Below are 24,600 nucleotides of genomic sequence, written 5' to 3'. Positions count from 1 at the left end.
AGTGATGACATCTTACCCCTTCTGCTCATTTGTGTTTGTTTTTCATGGAATGCACCTTCTGTAAATCAGTGCAATACTCACTCTCACCTTTAGCCCTGTGCATGTTGTCTAGACCAGGGGTCTCAAACCCGTGGCCCACAGGCCAATTGCAGCCCCCGGGATGATATTTTGCAGCCCCCACCTTAACATGAAAGTTTAATGTCAAGTGTTGTGTGCATGCGCTAGCTGGAAAAACCTGACAGTCACAGTAGGGTATGTGGCTCCTGGGGGCGGGCCGTCGGCTGGGTTTGGTGCAACACTTGCCATAGTTGTTGTGCAATACAACAACTACGCCCGTATTACACTGCATTCACATGGAATCAGAGAAACGGCAGACAGCAAAATGGATGTCATCAGATCAGATTCACTGCACAGTTCTAGCTCGACTCAGCTCTACTCGGTTTGGTTCCATTCAGGTCTTTTCCATTCCAATTCAGGACCTCTTCTGTGTGGGTGCTGATGTCACAAGCAGGACACAGAACTCTGCTCCACGCTGTGGTCTGTCCATCCAGATCCGTGCAGCTCTTATAATAAACCAAACAAAACTCACAGGAACATCTGTGTCTGTGTCTCTGTCGTTAACGGACCACAGGGTGTTTAATTTAATATCTAGAAAAAAGCAGGATTTTATAGCCATATGTATTGATATGATAATAACACTAAATAATACACAAGACTATATTTTATTCTATTTATTGTAAACAATACAACATCGCCATAAAAACATGTCATGTGGGTCCCGTTTGCTGTTGCGCTAACTAGAACCCATTCAAAAGAAGTGTTAATAATGTTGGTGGTTTGGTGGAAAAGTACATCTCCACCAGACTTGAAATGGATTGCGGCCATGACAGAAATAACATTGAAATAACATTAATAATGATAGAGGGGAAGAGAGGGGCCCATGGGGCTGTTTCTTGAGTACAGACTTGTGAAAACAACAGGAACAGAAGCTGTGACTAAATATTTGTATATGTAAAGGTGTGAATTACTCTGTATTGATATATATATATGTGTGTGTGTGTGTGTGTGTGTGTGTGTGTGTGTGTGTGTGTGTGTGTGTGTGTGTGTGTGTGTGTGTGTGTAGGTACCATACATCAGGGATCCACTGCAACACTGTGTGACTTAGTTGTATTGATGTGTAAAGTGAAAAAGAAAAAACTTGAAAACATGAACAAAGCTTTTTTGTGGAATACCTGATTGCGGCCTAGCCTCACCCTTACTCTGCCTCCAACAAAACATAGGTTAAGACAAAACTGTAGTAATGCAGACTCATTATCAAACCTTTTCTGAGTGAAGCTGGAATCACACTATATTACACCCCCCCCCCCCCCCCCCCCACCCACCCACCCATACACACATACACACACACACTTGCCATTAAAAATATTAGTGCAGTCTCATTTGTCCTGCGATCAAATACACACACCAATGCATGTTTACCTGGTTTCTTTACATATACATGCATGCATCCACGGACGTCAAAGAAAGTTTGCTTCTGGAGAATTTACGTGGAAAAAAGGCTTTGAGGAATGTATGTCAGACTTTCTAGAGTTTTCTAAGTTTTGTCCAAACAGCCTTTCTGATAATATTTTCATGACAAAATGAAATGCTGCTCCAAGCCCACATTGGTGTATTCGACCTACACTGTCAGCCTGTGCTATCAACAGTCCACGTTTCTGTGGCAGGACACCTAGACCCACCGCCTTAACTGGACCACACACACATGCTGCTAACGCCCCACATGAATTGTTCATCAGTGCATTTTTGCTGACTGACTCACACACACCAACGTTCCTTTACTCCGTTCATATATAGTTGCCTATGTGACAAATACATGATCTGTAAATGGTCTTCCGCCGCCTAGCGGCATTGCGTGTAATAACGTCATCTACGACGTACCGGGGGCAAGGGTCGATTTGTAGAATCCGCCACCCTAGAAACCTGAGTCACCGTCGCACTCATTTCTTTTTTTTTAATAGTATTTAAAGGGGGCTTAATAAGCAGGTGTGTATGAACAGTGTTGGTCTTTAGTTAAGAGTGTGACAGAAAGTGACTGAGTAACTCGTGTGCATGTGCTAGTCAGAGAAGCTGCAGTGACAGTCACCAAGCTCAACTTTATTAGCCGTGTCCAAGCTTGCTAATGCTAGCTACTAAGGTGACAAGTTTGCTAGCCTCGGCAGGGCGCAAACATTGTGAACGTATGAACATTGATGTCGTCGGTTAGTCCTATACAGTTTCAAGTGATCGTCGCCAGTCGTCCTTACCCGCATCGAATGCTTCTTGGTGACATAGAACTGAGGGACGTTAGCTAGCAGGCTAATGAAAAGTAGCAAATAGCCGGTCGACGCTAGCGTGACTGAACCTGTAACTTCAACGATATTGTCCAAACCAGTTCAAACTCAGTCTAAACAAATACAATGACACACATTTCTTTCCATAAACTATAATTTTTCAGGTAATTTCCCCGTTTAACTGTTAAACGAGTTAAATCTAGGTCAAGGCAAGTGTTTAGCATAGGTACGCGGTGCTCAATCAGCACAGTGTCATATCGTTGGGGTATTTTGGCTTGTGCATGTCATGTCGTGTGAAGATAGCATGTATGTATTATAATGGCAACGTGATGTGGCGGTTGCTCCTCAATGACCTGTGCCAGATTGGTATTAGTTTGTTGTGGCAGCCTGTGCTGAGGTCACTTTTGGTCTGGATCCACAGATAAGCTGCCTTCAGACGGAACTGGATGACACCATGGCCCGTCTGGTAGCTGTCTGCAGGGACGGGGAAGAAGACTACCCATTTCTAGCAAGACAAATCCCATTGTATATTGACGACACTCTCTCGGTGAGTATATGTGCATGATCGCAATATTTTTGTCAACAGCACAGTTACAAGCTCTGTTTGCATTGTTTTTCGTCCCCCTTATCATTTCTGAAATTTATGTGCTTATATATCACCAAGGTCTTTCTGCGATCCATTAGATATTGGTAACCTGTGATATTTACACTAAAGTGGTTAGTTGCTGTAATTGTTCGTCCAACCCATACTGGTCCTGAAGGGATCTTTTTGTATGTTTCTGCTGTACATGTGCAGTCATTATTTTGTTTATCTACCAGTACTAATAATGTACCAGCAGTACCTGTGGAAATGCTCTCAAAGGATAACATGTAACATCGTGTCCTGTGTTGTTTTGTTTGTTTGTGATTTGATTTGAAACAACACAAACCTCTGTGTGAGTGTTCAGCTACCAGATGCTTGCATGTTTCTGACCTTGTTTCAGTTACTGAACTTGAATAGTTTAAATGCACTCTTGAACAACAAAAGCAGTATAAGATTCAATTTGAGATGTGCCCGTTTTATTTTCATCACTAAGTGGTGAGTGAAAACACATAGTTTAATTTGGTACACAAAACTGAAGGATAATGGTGATGATGAAGCTGATGAAGAAAGCTTAAACTTAAAAAAACACTGACTGTGGCTGTGTAGGGATGGGAAGTGAAGAACATAAGTCAGCGTCTGGTACAGTGTTTGGAACTAATCCGACGTCTGCTGTGACAAAGCATCATGTTGTCAATTTGTTTGTATGTGGGTAGGGGCAGACCCAACTGAAGCTTATTTCCTCATGTGTACATAACGACATTATGTATGAGCTCAATGTTGTGCCAGATAATCAGTGTTAGTGAGTTTCAGAGTCTGTCATCTTCAAAAGAGACACATTAATGATGTAAACAATAACGGGACGTGTGGGAGTGGGTTTACATGAACTGTCGGTCATTATCGCTTGTTGGCAGATGGTGATGGAGTTTTCTGATTGTGTGACGGATGTTGACAGACATGAAATGAACATGTCTCGTTGGAAAAAATTCACGGAGGTTAGTATTTTTTTTTCTTTCTTTAACGTTTATGTTCTTAAGCTCTGCCAAGAGAGGTATCGAATGTCTAATGTACACGTCCTTTGTCTATAGTTTTACAACAAGTTGAAGCGCCAGAATTTGAATATGGCACTGCTAGTGATGTCCAGAGAGGTGTACAGCGCCTTATCTCAGCTGGTGCCATGCGTTGGATGCAGACGAAGCGTGGAGCGCCTGTTCTCCCATTTAGTGGAATCAGGGACACCAGCACTGGAGCCGCTAACGGTGAATCCCTCGGGTGTGCTCTCTGTCAGCAAGGCCTGTTTGGCAGATGTAAAGAAGCTCTACAGTCTCTTCTATGTCCATGGGTGAGTTACAGAGAAAAAACTCAGGCATGAATGAACAGAAATCAGCTAAAGAACCAGGTTCTAAATATCTGAGGTAATTGTTGGAACACTCTTTCAGTATTGTACTGGTTTGCTTGTATTTATTTCTGTACAGGTCAAAGTTGAATGACGTGATTGATGCCATTCCAAAAAGCAAGAAAAACAAGCGATGTCAGTTGCACTCCTTAGACATTCACAAACCTAAACCCTTGGGGTGAGTAAAATCACCTTTCCTCAAGTTACATGTCTTTCTGTCTCAATCCTTTGGGAACAATAGTGGGAGCGTTTTAATATTGTTTTCTGTCAAAGTATAGTGAAGGAAGAACGTGTGTTTTAACTTTTGCAGCACCTCAAAAGTCTTAAGTTGTAATATCTCGGACAGAATCACCTGGAAAGGATTGGCTTTTATTTTGACAGAAGTTACACAGAAGCTATGCACATGGCCGTGCTCCCAAATCTTACAGTCATCCTGAACTACAAATCGTTTGCAAAAGTGTATTTTCTGTAGTAGGCTGTTATTTCTGTGGGTGTGCCTCTGTAGCCAGTCAGTCATTTTAGAGCCATTCACCTCAGCAAAGATTGGAAAGAAGTATCCTTCCTGTGACAGACCGTTGTAGCTTGTCTGATTATTTGGTTTGCAGATAGTTTCTTTTCTCACCTCAGCACCTTCATTGTCTGTACATTCAACACCTAAGGCTGGCGTGTCCCTCCCAGAGAGAGGGATCCCTCTTTCTGAGGTTCTCCCTGAGGTCCCTGAGGTTCTTTTTTTTATTTGTGTAGCCCATCATCACAATTATAATTGTCTGGATGGACTTAACAGTACGTACAATACTACACCCTCTGTCGTGCTTTGCTTTAAATAGTTGCTGGCTACCCCAGGTGGAGGTGTGGATTTGTGTTGTAGGTTCTAAAGATGGTTCATCTGCCTTGTCATGATGAATTTTGTCGTATGTCTGCTCACAGGGGAAGCTGGATGGATGTGTGGGAGCTGATGTCTCAGGAGTGCAGGGATGAGGTGGTTGTTATCGATAGTGCCTGTCTCTTAGAGACACTGGAGACTTACTTACGTAAACACAGGTAAGGTGTGACTCTTGAGTCAAAGTCCTGTAATGGGCTAGTGGGGAACTACATTACTTCATCACTGTCTTTTACGTAGGTTTTGCACTGACTGTAAGAGTAAAGTCCTGAGGGCATATAACATCTTGGTCGGGGAGCTGGACTGCAGTAAGGAGAAGGGGTACTGCGCCGCCTTGTATGAGGGACTTTGCTGTTGCCCCCAGGAACGACACATCCACGTGTGCTGTGAGACAGACTTTGTGGCTCACCTCCTGGCCCGGGCACAGCCTGAGTTTGCAGGAGGCTATGAGTAAGTAAAAGCCAAATCCTTTTCCCTGCTCTGTCCTTATTCCGCCAGTGTTTATGAATCCAATTTATGATTAATTCTTCTTAAGATATAGAGAGAGACATGCCAAGACCATCGATGTTGCACAAGAAGAAGTCCTCACCTGTCTGGGCATCCATCTCTATGAGCGGTTGCATAAGATCTGGCAGAAGCTACGAGCAGAGGAGCAGACCTGGCAGATACTGCTCCATTTGGGAATTGACATGCTTCGTAAAAGCTTTGAGGTACGTTGAATCCAGCATGGGTATGTTTGTCTCGAATCAGATGACAGCTGTCCTTACTGTTTGTTCATGGTTCTGCCCCAAAGATGGCGGTGGAGAAGATGCAGGGCATCAGTCGGTTAGAGCAGCTTGTGGAGGAGCTGTCAAAGGAGGAGAGAGTCAAAGAGCTGAAGCAGGAGAAAAAGAGGCAAAAACGAAAAAATCGACGCAAGAGCAAGTGCAGCTTTGACATATCTGACCAGAAAGCAGAGCACACGAAGGAAGTTCAGGATGAGGTAAGAGCCTGGAGCATTCGTCAAGATGCTCGACCCAAGTTTGCCTGCATTCAGCTTTGCCTCCTTTGCGCGTGTTGAAGGATTCACTGGAGTTCGTGAAGGTCAGCTGTGAGGCCTGCAGCAGCCGTAGTGACGGAGACGAGGAGAGCATCTCTGCCAATGGAAGCACATTCTGTAGCTGCCCAGACAACGCTAAACACGGTAAAGACGCACACAGGCACCACTAGCTAACCACCGCAAAACAGCACATCCATGGGTCCACCAGGCTGGAGATCCAGACGCACGGCCAGCAGTATTCCGTCTGGGCACCAACCACTGGAGCTCATTCATGATCAGAGGAAACTGTCATAATGAAGTTTTGACCACGACACAAACAATGTAGAATATGGAGAGGTTTGTGGGTTTTTGTCAGAGGAAGAGCAAAAGCTGAAAGACAGACACGATCGCCAACACGGAACTCCACTCTGCAGTTCGCTCCAGTTCTGATAGTAAATGTTCTAACCGACCAAGAACCGACAGCCCTCTGCCTGTAGTGACCAATCAGAGGACGGCCCTCTGTCTGTAGGGGACCAATCAGAGGACGGTATTCTGTCTGTAGTGAGTAGGTTTCTGTCAGACATCACCGTTCCTCCATCAAACTCAGCCCGTCTTCTCCAAAACAAACTTCACTATTGACTTGAATCCGTGACTCTAACGTCACCTTGGTCGTCGTAGTTGCTTACAGTGTTATTTTGACAATGAACCTGTTGGTGCCACCTCATGAGTTGCAAAGGTCTGTCGCTCTTTACAGATGTGACTCCATTTTTCCTGACTATTATCGAGTCAAAGATAGATGAACGTGGACTGTATTTGTCTCTGTCCAGATTTTGCCTCCCACAGTAGTGACTACGGCTATTTCTCCAGCATTGATGGTAGTGACATGGGGTCACGAGAGGGCTCGGACGTCGCCTGCTCTGAGGGAATCTGCAACCACGATGAAACAGGTCAGGACCCTGGAAACAGTTTGAAACACACAGCTCTGAGGTGTCCTCATTCCTTTGACTCATCCACAGGTGTTGACTCAAATACACATCTCTGTGATGAAGACAAGCATGAAGATGCAGAAGACAGTTGTGTTGAATGCTGGCCACACCTGGAGGAAAACACTCAGTATATGAGTAAAAAGAAGAAAAGAAAGAGTTTATGTAACAAACAGGTAAGGGACAAACGAGAGGACTCCTCTGCACACGACATATAAAGACATTAAGGGTCTGTAACACTGAATGCAGGGACAAAGAGCTTGTCTGTCAGCGGGGGACACAGCAGACCGCAGGAAACCGCCTTCGCACATTCTCCAAGCCGAAGATGTCTTTTCAGCCTCCTGTGGTGATAAGTCTGCCAGCATGGGACAGCAATTATCTTGGACCACATTTAGAAATGGTCTTCATGCAGAAAGTCCAGGAGCAACCCTAAGTCTGGTGGAACTTCTGGTAAGTGACCACGGATCTGATCTCTTCATCTTGGTTCTGTGATGTAACCGGGGCTCTTTGCTCGTGTTCACACAGGATGATTCCGATGCGATTTCCGATGAGGAGAACTGTCTGACGCAGGATGAAATTCAGACATTTCTACAAAGGAATCAGTCCTTCTACAGCAACCGCCATCATTACAGACAGCTACTGAAAGAGCAATTCACTAACTACTGCCGTTCCACCGAGAGGAAGCCGGTGTGTGGCAAGTGATTCAGTGTCAGCTAATGTCCTCTTTCCCTGGGAAAACACTCATGACCACTTACTGCAACACGTGAACTGAAGTTTTCAAGTAACGTTCGTGTCCTGTTTGGTCGATGGTCTTTCCTCTATTTTGAGTAAATGTGATTTGTCACCCCTGATTTGATTTGTTGAACACATTCTCACCTGTACGTAGCTGATGGTATTCTGTAGAGCTGTTGGGGAAGGAGCACAGTGGTGTCTAATAAAGCTTTGCAAGCTGTGGGGAATGTTTTAGAAGTCCTTCTTTCTTTCTTTTGTTTCTACAGTGTTTCTCTCGTTTCACTTTTAAATGTGTACAGAATGTTAATGTGTGTAAGATTTTACAAAGAATGAACACCCGTTTGGGCTTTGGGTGCGACGTGAAGATGCAATGTGCAAAATTTACTAAATAAAGAATATTGATTTGCATTATAGCAGTGACATTTTCTGAGTTGTTTTTGAAAGGAACTTGTTTTCAGGAATTTACCATGGGCACATGAATGAATCTGTGTCAGTACTGTGGATATGTATCATGTTTAAGCCCCTAAAAAGTAACTCACAGACGCTTTTGCTTACTGAACGTTTGATCATCCTTTTTGGAAACTAAATCTTTGTCTATTTCTATTCACGTGTGTTGGAGGCTGCATATAATGTACAAACCTCCAGCAGTTTCATTTTGACAGTATGACACAAGTGATCATCCAACAAATAGGTTAGATTGAGACGAGTCTGCAGATTCAGTTTGTGTGTAACACTGTGGACACTCCAGGTGCTGAGCTAAGCATGATGTTAACATGTCAACTGCTGCAGCTGCTCATTTTCGTCCTGTCATTGACAATTCAGCAGTTTCCGTTCATATCAAAAGCAAAACAAGTTACACTGATAAGACAAACGCAGTTGGGGAAAAAAACATTCAAGAAAAATTGGATGTTTTTTTAAAAACAAGCTTGCTTCTTTGGTTTAATTTAGCCTCAGCGCCTTGAGTTGATTGGTCTTGAAAAGGTATAATTTAAATTGTTTGTCATGGTGTCGTCTGCTTATTTGTTGTGATCACCCTATCTACCTTGTATCTACCCCTCCCTCCCGTCTCCCTTTTTCCACATGTTTCTCCACCTTTTGTTTTTGTTGTTGATTATTTTTTATATGATAAAAGAGCAGATTTGTTTAAGTTGTTTGTTTTTCATGTATATAATCGAACACATATAAATGCAGAGGACTCTAGCAAACATATGGAAGATACAGATGATGCTATAACCATAAAAAACAGTTTGGAGACATTTTCATCTGAACATTTGTATGAATTGAAGGGCGGGTATAGATCACAGTGTGTTTCTCAGACGACCAGTGGGTGTCGCTAACGCGCGCACACACACACACACACACACACACACACACACACACACACACACACAGTGGCGCTCCGGGCCAGTGGACGGTGGGCGGGGACGAACCAACGTTACGATCACAGCTCTTCTTAATGTCACCGCATGGACCTAGTCACCGCTCCTCTGGATGCCGCACACTGAGACGGTCGAACCCTCGGACTGAACCCTTCCCGCATCCACCGGCTGCCTCTGCGCCTGGCTGAATTAAACTGTCCGTCCGTTAGGTGTCAGGGCCGGCGGAGATGGAGCGGTGGAAAGGCAGAGTGGCCCTGGTGACCGGAGCCTCGGTGGGGATTGGAGCGGCCTGTGGCCCGGACGCTGGTCCAGCAAGGCATGAGGGTGGTCGGCTGTGCCAGGAATGTGGACAAAATAGAGGTAGGGGGTTAATTTGAATATGATTGAACGCCGAGGGATCAGTCAGTCCGACTCCTGGGAGCAGATGCTCCGAGAGCCACGACAAACCAGCTCCTTTCACTAGCTAACGTTAGCTCCGGCTAGTCCCGGCGCGGAATGGGAATGGGCTGGGGCTGGAGCTGCTGTCGGATTCCTCTGACATTGGAATGAGAATTATTCAAAGAGCTTGACGTGTGTCAACTGGTCTTCTTTTCTTCCTCTTATCTAATTCCATTGTATGAGGTTTGTGTAACATTTACACGCAACATGTTGTTTATATTGAATAGAGTGCCATGGTATCAACTTAGCTGATCACTGGTCAGATCTGACCCATCTCAGCAGCATACCCTGAAACACACATTTCACACATTCCTTCACCCCACGTCTTCCATGTGGAACTGTCATGCATGCATTGAAGTGTATCTGCTGGATAATGACATTCTTTTCTGTCCAAGTCAATTTGTCTCCCTTCCTGCTGGTGTTTCTTCATTGGAACCCTGTCATCTGCATACTGAACCACTGAGTGTATTCATACAGTGACTGTATTGTAATGGTTTGCAGTGAACACCTTCATCCATCCTCATACACCCCACAGATAAGTCACCACACCTTGCTTATCTCACCAGCCAATAATTAAGCCTCTCTGGATGCTTGTTTTAGTGTCTAGCACTGACCTGCTGAAGGCCTACCACACCTGTGTGTCAGATATAGTACATATAGTACAAGTATCACTGGACGATTAGATCTGAGGAGAGAATAATTAAAATACATATAATTTCTGAGAGCTGTCAGCAAAATCTGCTTCATGTATTCAAACAAAATTCATTTTAAACAGGATTCAGCTCAGTTGTGATTGTTACAGACAAACGCAGATTGACTGAAACAAATACTGATATACAGGGTCTAAGTAGCATATAGTCATTGGCCCAAATAATCACTTGTTCAATTGCCCTTTTATTAATCGATGGCTGAATTCGTAGGGTGATGGCAGCTTCCTTCCTGTTCATCCCACATTTCTCAACAAGGGGCTCACCCGTGTCACTCCCAGTTTGCTGCGATGACTGGTGAAATTCCACTCAATCTATTTTACATAAAACAAGGCTGCACAGAGGTCAGGCTACACTCCCTGTGACTGTCATTGATCAGGTGTGTGACCCCGCAGAACACAGGACAGCTGTGGCTCGCTCAGTAAATATTATAGTGTGAATACTGGGGAAACATCCGGACACACACACGCACACATACACATGGACACGCAGTGAGTGTGAATTGCACAACAGTTCGCCTCCTTCCATTCATTCCCTGGTCACATGCCTCTTCTGTCAATACTTAACAGCGGCAGCATTACAGCCCATGTTTGTTGCCTGTCTAAAGGTTACAATAATTGAAACTTCGTATTCATTGGATAGCACTCACATTATACAGTGTCCTGTCAGGTTACACTGTCAGCACAGCATCACTATTCTCAAACTCAGTTATGAACCAAAACAGCTGTAGCAGAGATTAATCTGAGAATATTGAAGTAAGTGACAGCTTTCATCACCAGTACTTGGAGTTTTCTGTGGGAGATGGCAGACAAAGCCAGTATTGTATGTGTTGTATTCTCTAAGTAAACTGGGACTTTCTCTTACTGTGCCAAAGCCGGCATGCTTCAAGTGGGGGATATATCTCTCACTGAGCAGTTGTTCATGACTTCCACTCTGGTGTTTATTCCTGTTACGTGGGGAAGTAAATCAGTTCTGTTTATATTCACCGCCTGAACAGGGTGGACAGAACCCAGATGAAACACAACCTATGTATTCAGACCAGAGTGACAGTGGGGTTTGATACTTTGTTTCTGAGGCTACAGAGAAGTCAGCGGGGGGAGCAACAAGCTAAAGGGAGACGTGTGCGGTCACCATGGGCTTTTTGTTGGAATGGAATGGACAGATTTCCATCCCCTCTGGTGAAGCTGCTGGAGGAATGTAGATGTTTGCACAGTTCACACGTAGTATTCTTTGAGGTTACAGAAATGATAAAAGTGACCGCCACTGCTAGCCACAGTGCTATCCAGTAAGTTGTGCCATTGATGGTCACGTTTCACCAGAACCGAGCAGCGCTGCTTCTACCCAGAGAGAACCGACCTGAGGAATTCAGAAGACATCAGAGGCCGTGTGTTGTGATACCTGCTTACGTAACACAATCCGATTCTGTAAATGCCATTTCTAGGTGTATATCCTCCATCTTGTCATACTCCCATAATCTGTTTGCTGTGTGAGTGTTGATAAGACCTCGCCTGTGCCATGTAAATACTGTTTTTGCATGATCTGTCAGGGTTGGTGCAGAGGAGATTGATGTTGGCGCTGCTGTTCCTCAAGGGGAAGAGACAGAGGATGGGCTGGGATGGGGGATGTGGTCATGGAATCAATCCGTTTCAGTGGTCGACGATTGATTCCTGGAAAATATTGGATTGTTCCTCTGCACCAAACATGTAGAAGATGCGTTTTTTCATCAAGTTAAAATAAATTTAGAAACAGATTTGTGCTTGTCATTCACACAGCCTGTGTGTTTGCAACAGATCCTGCATAAATTGATCACGTAACAGGATAATTATGAATAGAAACAGCAAACTATCTGAGATAAGAAAAGAGAAATGCCCATACACAGTGTTTTTGTGTCTTTCCAAACCTGGTTTGTGTGACAGACGTTTGGATTGGACCCAGCAGAGATGCAAAGCTGTGGGCAGATTTTGTGGCACCCATCAAATTAACGTGGCTCACCCATTACACAACGTAATAATGTTCTTCTGAAACTGTCTTATAATAATGGGAACTCACTGGATAATTTTCCACGCAGATTTTTGAAAAGCAGACTTGTGATCGGCTGCACAGAACCGCAGCTTTCACATCCATGTATTTGTTGTTTGCCACACTGGAGGTGTCAGTCCCAACCCTAGTGTATTTGAACGTATAGGCCTGTCGGCTGTGATTTCATGCTGACACGGTGTAGTCAGTGTGTCTGCTGGTCACCTCGAGTAGGTTGTGTCTGAACAGCTCGTCCTGTTATTTCACAATGAATAAGATTTCATTCCAGAAAGGGCCTTGAAGTGGGTCAGGTCAGACAGCTTTACTCGCTGTGTCTCTGCCTCACTGTCCTGCTTCTCCTTGATTTATATGTCGTTGTTGGTGGTGGATGAAATGTATAAGGCAGTTTTACATGTTGAGACGTTGGTGTTTTAAGCATGTTGCTGCATCACAGACCTAAATCACCCCACCTGCGCCGTAGCTGTTGATGAGTGTTGTCACACTCGTCATGTCTGGACTTCTCCGGCTGACAAAGTCTGTCATCCCATGCACGAAGCTTTTTTCACTGACTGCGTGTTTTCCATTTGAACTGTCAGCTGACAAATGTAACTTGTAGCTAATTAATAATCATCACGTCTCCGTGGAGACGCCCCCCCCAAGAGAAGCAGCAGTCACAGCCGCACGAGTTGTAACACCAATCTGTGACGGGCACTTCCAAAAGCACTTCCTGTTGTCGACAGATTGATGAGATAAGGGGCGTGGCTGATATGAAGCTGGTATTCCATGATTTGTGCAGTGTGGATTCACAGTTCAAAGAACGAACGGACCTGCTGAGGTAGGAAGACAAGTATTTCTAGGTAGAACCACTTTGATTTGAGTTGACTGAAGTCTATCATCGTGTTATTTAGAGACCAGCTAGTAGACCAACTAGTATTGTTTAATGAAAATCAAACAGCTGCCTTTCCCCTGACTCACCACTGAATGAATTATTTTAAGCTCTGATGTCAGGAGATTATACAGGATCACCTGAGTCTCATTCAGGCAGCGGCCTGATCAGCCTCGACAGGCCGGCAACCCCAGTGAGCCATCCTCTCACTGCGCTGACGCTCCCTCCCCAGGCTGCATGCTGTGATCGATGGGGAGCCACCTGCCCCGTCTTGTTGAAAACTCTGTATTTTGTTCCATGTTCCATGTTCAGTCTGTGGGCTTGTTGTGATAGTATGAAGAGGCCTGATTCACAGGGGAGGAAGAGGTGGAAAGCTAAGTGCTGCTGTGGCAACAGGCCAGTGCTCATAACCAAAGGTATATTTGTTTTGTGGTGTGTGTGCGGGGTGGGGGGGGGTCAAGAATGTGAATTGAATAGTTTTTTTCAGCTCAACAGGGTTAGATGCAGGGTGCTGGATTTTGGGGACGTTTTAGCTCTATTCCTCTGAGCTCACCCTGAATAGGCCCAGACCAGATTGGCTCCATTTAAAAAGGTTTTTGTTTTGGTTGTATCGGCCCCACGCTGTCTCCATGAGACTCCCATCAGTCTGTTGTCGTTGCCTGACGTTGGGCTGCACTCCAGTTTTTGTAAACCTGCATGCATAATAACGGTGCACATAGCTGGCATCAGAACTGCTCCCACGCCTGCACTGAGTTGTTGGACTGATAAACCACCAGCAGAACCTCCCCCATCGCATTCAATGGAGATGGAACGTGGAGCATGCGGGCTCACAGAGATCAACTTCATACCTCAGCATGTTTCACCTACAAACAACAGGACAAATGAAGGCACTCGCTCAGCGCTGCTGACAGACATGTTTCAAGTGTTTGTGTTGAGACCTGATTTCATACCCTCCTGATGTTCTCACCTTTTTATAGCAGACTAAAGCCAACCACACTGGTTGCCACGCCCACCGGCCCACTCTGCCTCCGTACATGTACTCCTACCAAACATCAGTAGTCACTTGTCTTCTCACCAGTGTTTGTCCCCAGGCTGCTTGGATTGAGGCAGTGGATTAGTCTTCATTTGTAAATAGGTTCATTCAATGCACGTTACATCAGATTTCTCCTCCTTATCTCTCTGTCTTGATAGGACCACCCTCAGTCAAGTGCTGTAAAACTGCCCCATTCGACCTTTAGAACTTTTAGTGGCAGTTTTTCAGTGTGCAAGAGATAATCTCGTCTCTGGTGCTATGCTCTAATCCTACCGCCTGCCGTCACCTTTGACCCCTCAGTGTAATTGATTGTCTCATGAAATCTGACTGCACTTTGACCAGGCTGTTTCCTCTTTCACTTTGTGGCTGACTGCCCTCCCTCCCTTTGTTCCTCCCTCCTGCTGCTCACTTGTTGTAAGACTAGACAACAGCTCCAGTAATGAGGATGAAAATGCCCCATGACAGACAAAACGGTTTGGTCACACATACTCACAGGGGAGCTCTGCCAGCTTTGTTTGTATCTGCCTCAGTGGACCGTTGGAGTGAGCTAAGGAATCAAAACAGCCTGTTGTCACCTCGCCGAAACATAGGCAGTAGGGGCGCACGATAAATATCAGACCGGGTTATTATCGGGTCCAGTGGAAAGACGGACGTCAGATTCACTGATTGATGGACTGTTAGCCCTGTTGATACGTCTTTGTATTATCAACTTAAATACAGATAAAGTTTTCATTTGATCAGTCAATTGAATGCGTTTTGTTTGAAGGAAATAAATATGTGCACTTCTGGAAACAGAATTGTTGATTTTTTTTCTGTTGATAGTAGTGATGTCATGATAGTTAGGATAGTAGGACAAATCTACAAGTTGTACCTGAGTTACAGCAGAGGGAGAGTCAGGAGGAGACGGCGTGAATAAACAATAACCAGAGAGAGCTTCCTCCACCACACATTCCTCCTCCATCTTCTTTGGATTCAACCATGATAAGCAGACTCTGAATGTTACTTTATGACTTGATTCAGAATAAATAAATACATCTTTCCTCGTCCATTCCTGTCTGACCTCTGACCTCCCTGTGGATTTATTTCGAAAATTGACAGGGTTCTTTCTGTTGTATTGTGTGCGACTTCCGCTCTGTAGCGACCTGCTCTGTGGAAATTGATGCATCTCAGCCGCGGCTGCATGCTGGAATAGAACAGCTTTAGTGGGGCAGCCAATGGTCGCTGCAGAGACGCTACTGAAACACGCTGCAGCCGGTGGGAAACACTCTGACTGGAATGGACACGATCACCAGCGGAGCCGCAGACACATCCAGCGTAAATGTCCAGTGTGTATTCCACATGGAGTAGGTGAATGAGCATTTGAAACAGAATTGATATCGCTCTGCTTTGGTCTTACCAAGACTGACTGACTAAATGCAAACACTGATTGCATTTCAGTTACTGAATGTGTGTGTGTACACACACGTGTAATCTGCACTGTCATGTAGAAGTCCCTGATACCGCAGGTGATATCATAACGTACATGTGTTTGCAATTTAAAATAATGAAGAAATGATTTGAAATAGTTCAGTGAAAAGTAGTTTGGAGTCTCTCTGAAACACATGTTTTGTAGTTGTTTCACCAACTCTGCTGCTTGCGTTTTCAGGCCAGGTTGCTTCTCTCTAGGCGTGGCCAGGTGCAGTCCCTGCAGAAAGGCTTAGGGTCAGGGTTAGAGCTCCCACTTTGACCTCTAACCCCTAATTCAACACGTTCTCTGATAAGACAAGCTGGGCTTCCCATGTTTTACATGAATCTCCTGCCTGCGATCTGGTGCCTTCAGGGACTCAGATGAGTGTCATCCAGGTGTGGTCATTGAACATATCGGTAGTTTGCCCCTGCAGCAAAGAGGCACAAGCAAAGAGGCCCCCAGGCACAAGAGAGTCGGTTGTATTTGGTTGAAGAGACACGTGGGTTGGGTGTTTTAGCATTTTGACAGCTTTATGCTGCTAATACCTTCTCTCTGGCTAATCCAGGGTAAACAGCTTAGATGAGGAGATGGCGAATCTGCACACACAAGAGTGAGATTGGATGCTTTAATGCTATATTGATTTCTGTCAGAATTCTGCTGCAATTCAGTTTCATTTTGATAAAACGTGAGCTCTACGTGAATCCAGTGGATGTGGTTTCCTGACTGAGCGTCCAGTAACACACAGTCCCCATGAAGCTGACTGCTGCTGTCTGTCGACAGCTTCTCGGCTGCATGGAGACGTCACATCCCACCTCAGCTCCTCCAGGATTAGCTTTCTTACAGATATTGGACAATCCCTGTATTGAAAAAAAAAGTGGCCTCGGTCAGCCACCCTTGGCGGGTGGCTGGCGCCCTTGGAGGCCACGCCCCCTCCTGTGCCTGTGGCATCAGGTGACTGATGCAGCTGTGCGTGGCTGGGGGATTTGTGTCCATCTGTATCAGTCCAACAGAGGTGGAATGCCAGCTGACCTGGTTGGAATGCAGCCCGCTCACGCTGCACCAGGCTCCACACTGACACTGCTCCCTCACATCCAGCGTGCTGATCAACAGTCTCTGTTGTCAGCGGGGGCCTTCACCGGTCCTGACCAGAGGGGGGCGATCTCTAGGGAGTCACATTTAATCATGGCACAGCATGTTAATCATCTCCATGTCCCCGTCCAGACTCAGCTCCTGGCCCAGGGGGTTTAACCCTTAAACTCAACAGCATCCCCAGCGCTACATTTGTGTTACCACACTACCATAGAACCAGAAGTACGTGTCAGAAAACATCCATTGGTTCCTGAAAACTGACGACAGACAAGTTGCTGTCATTACGGTAATCCCATCATCTCTGCTGCTGGAAGCCTGTGAATCATTACCGTAATGACAGCAACTTGGCTGTGAAGTGCAACGTGTCAACTTCCAGGAACTGACGGATGTTTTCTCCTTCCTCAGACAGGTCGAGGAACCGAGTGATACTTCTCCGCTTTCAGGAATCACTTGACCTTTTTTCTCAGTGCGGCTAGGCAGTAATTACGGTACTTGCAAACCTGCTAGTGTGCCTGTATCAGTGGCGATGCCGTCGGTGTTGAGCGGTTTCATCGTCTGCTCTCTCACAGTTTAATTTGTGCTTTGCAGAAGCTGGCAGCAGAGTGTCAAAGCGCGGGCTACAGCGGCACGCTAATCCCCTACAAGTGTGACCTGTCCAACGAGGAAGAGATCCTGTCCATGTTCTCTGCCATCCAGACGCTACACAAGGGTGTGGACGTATGCATCAATAACGCCGGGCTGGCCCACAACGAGCCCTTGCTGAGTGGGAGAACAGAGGGCTGGAGGAATATGATTGATGTGGGTTGATCTCTTTCACACACACACACACACACAGACAAGAGACACATACTTCAGTCGTCTAAAACAAATTTGGTTTACACTCATCTCAAATACAAGCAAAAAGAGGAGCAGCTTTTTTTTAAGCTGTGTACTTTCAGACACACACACACACACAAAGAAGCTGCTTCAGTGGCTGTGACACCCTGGCACAGCAGAGGCCCCCCTAATGAAAGCCACCACTATTTCTCTTCTTAGTGCTTTTCCATTGTGATTCACTGAGCTCTTGACCACCAAGGACCCCTGCTTCAAAGCGCTCGTCCATCTGTTGCCATGGTAGCTGCTATGAATGCGGTGTATTTTTAGCCCTGTTTAATCTGCATGCTGACCCTATTTGATCACCTCCCCCTATCTTTAACCTGCTGTCTGTCATTCCTGGAGAAGCTTAGTGCTACAACCTGGACACGACCTTATCCACCGCATCACTTGTCTGCAGTTGACAGAGGCATTGACACGTTTCCTTCCCATCCCCACAGGTGAATGTGTTAGCCTTGTCCATCTGCACCCGTGAGGCGTACAAGTCGATGAAGGAGAGGAGTGTGGATGATGGTCACATCATCAATATTAACAGGTAAGATCCACTCACACAAGGTGGTTTGAACTTCTCTAGACCAACTTTACATCGACTGTGCCAGTCCTGCTGTGTGATTGACTGCCGTGGACCCTCCGTTGTACCTTAAGTGGAGGTCCTACGCCGTCGTGAGCGTGACTACAGCAGCTGTCCGTGTTGAATCTCTCCACCCTGTTTAGGCTTTTTCCGTTTACTTCAAGCAACAGTGTCTGACAGTGAGTGGATCTTCTTAACATAGGAACTCCAACAGCGTTGTCATCATTTTCTCTAGACAACGCGGACCCTACACCGTAGAAACGGCGTCCATTTGACTCAGAAGCATCGACGGGGCTGAAGGAGGCGTATGTTTTGTTGACTCCCTTTTTCTCCCTCTCACAGTATGGGGGGACATCGAGTGGTGCCGAGTGCTGATGAACATTTCTACTGCGCCACTAAATACGCCGTGACAGCTCTGACTGAAGGGATTCGACAAGAACTGCGAGAAGCAAACACCCACATCAGAGCCACAGTGAGTTCTCTGACATCCACTGACCACAGGGCACTGTGCACAGTGCCTTGCACTGTCCACTGGACTCCATCGGACCCTGATTAACAAAACCAAAACAGACCGCCAGAGCCACCAAGTATGTGGAACAAGCTGCAGAACTTGACATAAAATGAACAATTAAACTGGAAAGATGCACAGAAACAGTTGAATTTGCTGGCAGCTCTGCCTTCACTGGGAGAAACATCTGTGATGATCATCTGATTGTCTGCTGACCTACAGTCCAGTCCAGACCAGTACCAAATTACAATAACAGAACGTTCTAGTAACAGTTCACACTGAGGCGCCGAGCTGCGACAGCTCGTTTCCACAGCAACGGGTGCGTTCCGACGTGCCGTAAAGCGGAACAGCACAACAAACCCACCAGAGAACGTGTGTCAGTGAATCAGTCAGTGAGTTTCTGCAGTTCACACTCCGGTGTTTGTCTTTGTTAGCGTAGCATTCGAAGCTAACGTGAAGACACGGTTGTACTTCAAAGGATTCATCCAACAGTTAGCATAGTTGTAGAAGGATACGTCACCCAGCGTATGTGGACACCTCACGTGGGTACCCATCACCGGCTGGCAGCTGATTGGTCAGAACATTAGTCTGAGCCACTATCAGTGACGGAACAGGGAGAATCCTCTGGAACTTCTAGAACCTACCGGCGGCCGGGGAGCAGCAGGACCGTTCACACCACTGACACTGCTGCTGGAACCGTTCAGGTTCTCCTGGTACCTTTGGTCTGGACTTGAAATTCACCCAAACTAGTTGTAGAGTTCAAACAAAGTATCATGTAGCTTCACCTTCAGGAGGTCAACATCCTATTGGGTGGTTTTCAAACACACCATCTGTGGTCCGTGTCCCCTCCCTGCAGTGTATATCTCCAGGGATAGTGGAGACGGAGTTTGCCTTCCGACACCACAACAGTGACCCAGAGAAAGCAGCTGCTGTGTACGAGAGTATAAAGGTCAGTTCTCAGACAGAAAGAGTCGTTCTGCGTAAAGTTCCATCATAAGTAACAAGTCGTCTTCTTTTTCAGTGTTTGAAAGCAGACGACATCGCCAGTGCAGTCACATTTGTCCTCAGTGCGCCCCCTCACGTCCAGGTAGATCTCTCCCTCTCTCTCTCGCCCTCCCCCTCCAGTCGATCCTCTTCAGTGGTTGTGTTGACCGTGTGTGTGTGTGTGTTCCTTCAGATTGGAGATGTTCAGATGAGGCCGGTGGAGCAGGTGTGCTAGCAGTGGACCAGGAAGCTGCAGGAGGAACAGACAGACAGCACCCACCGTGACTCCTTAGCGACCTCTGCTGGGCAAGAGCGGGATGGTGGGAGGGGGTGAACAAAGCAAATCAACTACAGCTGTTGGACGTCGAGGAGCCCTACGAGGTCTGAGTGAGGAGATGAAGGGTGTGAACAACGCAACCACTATGAAATACTACTGAAACAGCAGCAGCCGGTGTCCGTGAGCTCCGACTCGGTCCCGAGACCCAAACGAACGACAGTCGCTGCCGTGGTCATCTGCACCACCGGAGGGACGAGTCTGCCAGTGATTGCACATTTCTTCTTTTTCTTTTTTTTGTAGGTCATATTACATATCTTTTGGAAATTCAGTGGAGAGCGTAATGTTCATATGAGTGACCATTTTAATTTTTTATAAATGTTTTACCTTCTGATCGTAGACAGACGACTCTAACTAGACTGTAACGGTCTCCATCCTTCCACCTGTTTGTTTTCACACACATTAACTTGTTCTTGTTCGACTCGATCCACATTCACCCCACATGACAACAGACAACTTTAATTCTGCACTTTAAAATTCAGTTAATAACAGGAAATGAAAGACACTAACTCCTCACATGTAGACCATAGAATTGTGTACTTCTTAGTGACCATCTCCTGAAATGAATAAAGTATTGCCCAGAGAAAAATATGCTTTGTGTTGTGTTAGAACAGAGAGTTGGTGCAAAAAATAAAGCACAGGAGCTCAGGCTTTGGACTCATCACACGCTTGGGTCACATTACATGAGCACCATGTCAATGACGATCACCTCTTACTCCATCCAGTACTCGTCTTTAATTCACACTGAGAACTGCATTAACAAACATGACCAAAAGGTGGCAGCATTATCAAAACAAAGTCTACATAAACGTAGTGAGTTCCTGAGCTGCAGCTAATTTAACATCACAGTAACAGCGAAAACCCGCCTCCTGCAAAATTTTAAATCTCACAAATTACGTTCTTCGGCGCACAAAAACGCCCAGTTCAACTTGTCTGCGTAGCAGATATGCAGCTGTACGATTGCACGATCGTGGAAGTGATGCTGGGGATTGAGAATCAGTGGTGATCACTCTGCCATCAGCGTGTAAAGACACATCAGAAGTTTGTCTGAGCTGGGGGTTTTGCATCCAGCCTGATGGTGGTGCTGATGACAGCTATTTGTGTTCCTCCCCTCTCGTAGTACGGCATCTTTGACATCTCATCCAGTGCGTAGGGTGTGATGGACAGCTTCAGTTTCTGCGTCAGAGGTTGACCAGTCAGGAGGATACAACTTCATGAATAAGATACACGGGGGACCAACTCCTTATACGGAACAGAGTTATGGAACTTGAACTACCAATGAAAAGTTTGGGGTCACTTAGAAATGTCCTTCTTGTTGAAAGAAAAGCTTTCTTTTTTTCTTTTTTTTTCCAATGCCAGTAACGTTAAATCCATCCAACTCGTCTAGACATGTGGTAAATGACTATTCTAAGCTGTAAACATCTGATTTTAATGGAATATCCACCTACATCTACAGAGGCCTTCTCCACCAACCATCACTCCTGTGTGCTAATGTTACATTTTGTTGGCTAATCATGTTAAAAGGTGAATGGTGATTAGAAAACTGTTGATTAGAGAAGATATAAGACTGAAATTGACCCCAAACTGTTGAACGGTAGTATACGTAACAAAATAGTGAATGATGATGATAATGATGATGTTAACTGATGTATGTAGGGACTTTGAAGCAGTTTGACAGGAGACAACGTTGATGCTGCTGGAAGTTCAGACACTGACATTCACATCATTCATTCAACATCTGGTCATCAAATGGGACTGGACTACGTTAATGAAGTATTACAACCAGTTGCTGTTACTGTTTTAAAAACAGGGGTAACTTGTCTGACGTTGATAATGTTGGATATTTATTGTTTTATTTCTTCTTTCACATACTAGACCACACCTCCTGATGACTATAGTATAAGTGGTCATCTTGCACATGAACGTGACGTGGGAATGTGTATCTCACCTGCATGAGTGAGCCAGGTAGCACCCACAACGTGTGAATAGCACCCAAGGGAATCCATATGATGGACGCCATGGCAATGACCCAGCCGACCCCCTGGGCCCACGGAGGGAAGACGTAATCTCCGTAGCGTGCCGGTTGGAACTGGATGATGGAGAAGATGAGGATGATCTGCAAAGACCAAGAAGCAGAGTTCAGGTGTTGTCTGACAGTTTGAGGGACCTGAGGAGACCTGGTGACTCACGGTGATCAGAACAGGAGCCACGATCAGCCAACACAGTCTGAAGAACACGTTAGCTCTGATGCCCATCATCTCCTCCAGGTGGTTGGACAGTGGAGTCACACCTGTCACACACACACACACACACACACACATTCTGCCAGGTCATTCTCTGTGTATGTTGTAACAATCATTTCATGACGCTCAGCAAACTGACGGTTCTAACAACATCTGAGGCTACATGTGGCTGGACGTCTGCCTGGACCAGTAGGGATGAGGACAGAGGAGCGAGGGGGGACTCCCTGAGAGGTGGAAGGTCACGGGGTTACTCTCACCATAAATCCAACAGACAGCCACAACCTCAAAGAACGCAAGGAAGAGGATGGACACGATGGCGGTGTAATGGTCCATCAGCTGGAAGACGTAGACCCCGACCTGGACAGAGACACCGTCTGTGAGATGATGACCTCACAGGTCCTCATTTCCTTCCAATCCGTCTCGACCTGCATGACACACGGGATCCCCAGGAGGAAGGCGACGACGCACACAGCCAGCACCAACAGCTCCTTTCTCTTGAAGTGCTGCATCACACGAGTTCCAAGCTGGTCTGTGAGGCTGGTCACTGCCACTTCCACCATAGCAAACTGGAACAGGGAGACACGACATGTGACGGCTGCATGGAGCGTTCGCATGGAAGCACTGCTGCTCTACCAACTACCTCACTGTCCAGTCCCAGGCAGAGCATCATCAAGAAGAACAACACAGCCCACAGCTGGGACACTGGCATGTTCGCAAAGGCTTGTGGGTAAACGACAAAAAGGAGAGCTGGACCTTCAGGCACAAACACAGAGACGTCAGTGTGAGGAGCTGAAAGGGCTCTGAAGAGGAGAGCGGACCTGGACATGACAGGTGCACCTCCAACAATCAGAACATCATGGTGACATTTGTTTTTTTACAGTGATTTCAATCAAACAGTGAACCTTTCATATAATTTAGATTCATTCATCATAAACTGAAATGTTCAAAAAGATTTGGATATGTTTGGTATTTCAACTGCACATTTAGTGGTTGAGTCAAACGTACAGTGTTTTTTTAGAACTGAGGCCTCAACTGTCAAAATGAAAACGTCTTTGTTTACATATAATGAACATTACTGAAGTTGTCATCATTCAGATGTTAGAGATGAACCTGTTTCACAGCTGCCTAGAAAACCCTCCCGCTGTGCACAAGGTAATGATGGATGCCAGACTATGTTACCAAGGCAACACAGAGACACCCCCCCTGGCTGTTCTGGGTGGTTTGGGGCAGATGGAGGAAGAGGTAGAGACAGTTTATCCAGCATGACAGAACCTACTGCAACGTTAGCATAGGTTCACTCTAATGGAAAAGTTAGGCCTGGTGGTGGCGCTAGAGGAAAAGCCAACTCCTTTAATCAGTTTAATCATTTGTTTCTTTAACGTATTCAACAACGAAAGTGTCTAACACCTCCCAACCATTCTATTTAAATCATTTTTAGAGGCACATATGACGAGGGGACAGATGGGCAGATCGACCTTGAATGGTCCAGATGTTTGGGGATGAAACACATTCATTCATTCATGCATGCATGCATTCATTCATTCATTCATTCATCTTCTCCTGTTGCTCCGGTTACGGGTCTCGGTTGTTCTGGATCTGATCCCAGCTGTCAACAGGGTTGACTGCTCCAGCATGTCGCCCAGGTTAAATGCATCTGACCGTCCTCCTCAGTTTGGACTGTTTTCCTCATGTGAACCTTGCTCTGCGGTCGTCTTACCGTCCACAGCCAGCTGGCTGACAGGAATGTCCTGCAGATGAGACATGTATCCAAAAGCAGAGAAAATGACGAATCCCGACAGGATGCTGGTGAGCGAGTTGACGATGGAGATGGTCAGCGTGTCCCTGTGAGAGGAGAGGACGTGAGCGTGTCATAGGCACCGTGGAGGTCCCTGCTGAGCTCCTGGCGTCGCACCTGATGATGTTGTTGTGGAAGGAGTTGTAGCTGGACATGGAGATGAGCGAGCCCCAGCCGATGCCAATGGAGTTGAAGATCTGAGCTGCAGCGTTCACCCACACCTGCAACACACAGTCACCTGGACGTCAACGGTCTGTCACGGCAGCTCACACGTTCTCTTCTCACCTCCAGCGAGAGCAGCTTGTCCCACTCGGGCACAATGAAGAAGGAGATGCCATCCAGAGCCCCGGGAAGCTGGACGTTATTGATCAGCAGGGC

General features: G+C 46.0%; 2 protein-coding genes across 2 annotated transcripts; one reads left to right on the top strand and one right to left on the bottom strand.

Moving 5' to 3' along the window:
- Window positions 1-110: 110 nt before the first annotated feature.
- LOC144738950 (dehydrogenase/reductase SDR family member 11-like) lies at window positions 111-20,085 on the top strand. The gene is given in 9 exon segments (XM_078621946.1): window positions 111-119; window positions 9,526-9,588; window positions 9,590-9,658; window positions 17,503-17,712; window positions 18,228-18,322; window positions 18,701-18,830; window positions 19,723-19,815; window positions 19,888-19,953; window positions 20,044-20,085. Coding segments are annotated over 8 exon segments (768 nt in total). The 5' UTR covers window positions 111-119.
- A 1,134-nt stretch (window positions 20,086-21,219) lies between these two features.
- On the bottom strand, window positions 21,220-24,597 carry LOC144738954 (sodium- and chloride-dependent GABA transporter 1-like; the record flags this gene model as incomplete). The annotated part of the gene is made up of 9 exons (XM_078621949.1): window positions 21,220-21,360; window positions 22,133-22,300; window positions 22,374-22,474; window positions 22,685-22,784; window positions 22,853-22,993; window positions 23,068-23,180; window positions 24,145-24,269; window positions 24,340-24,443; window positions 24,508-24,597. Coding segments are annotated over 9 exons (1,083 nt in total), but the record flags the coding sequence as incomplete, so codon positions are not given.
- Between the last annotated feature and the right edge of the window lie 3 nt (window positions 24,598-24,600).

The sequence above is a fragment of the Lampetra planeri genome, unplaced genomic scaffold (genome assembly GCF_965212315.1).
Source record: "Lampetra planeri unplaced genomic scaffold, kcLamPlan1.2.h2 scaffold_1240, whole genome shotgun sequence".
Classification (NCBI taxonomy): Eukaryota; Metazoa; Chordata; class Hyperoartia; order Petromyzontiformes; family Petromyzontidae; genus Lampetra; species Lampetra planeri.
Note: the sequence above shows the minus strand (reverse complement) of the source record. Positions and strands in the feature narration are given on the sequence as shown.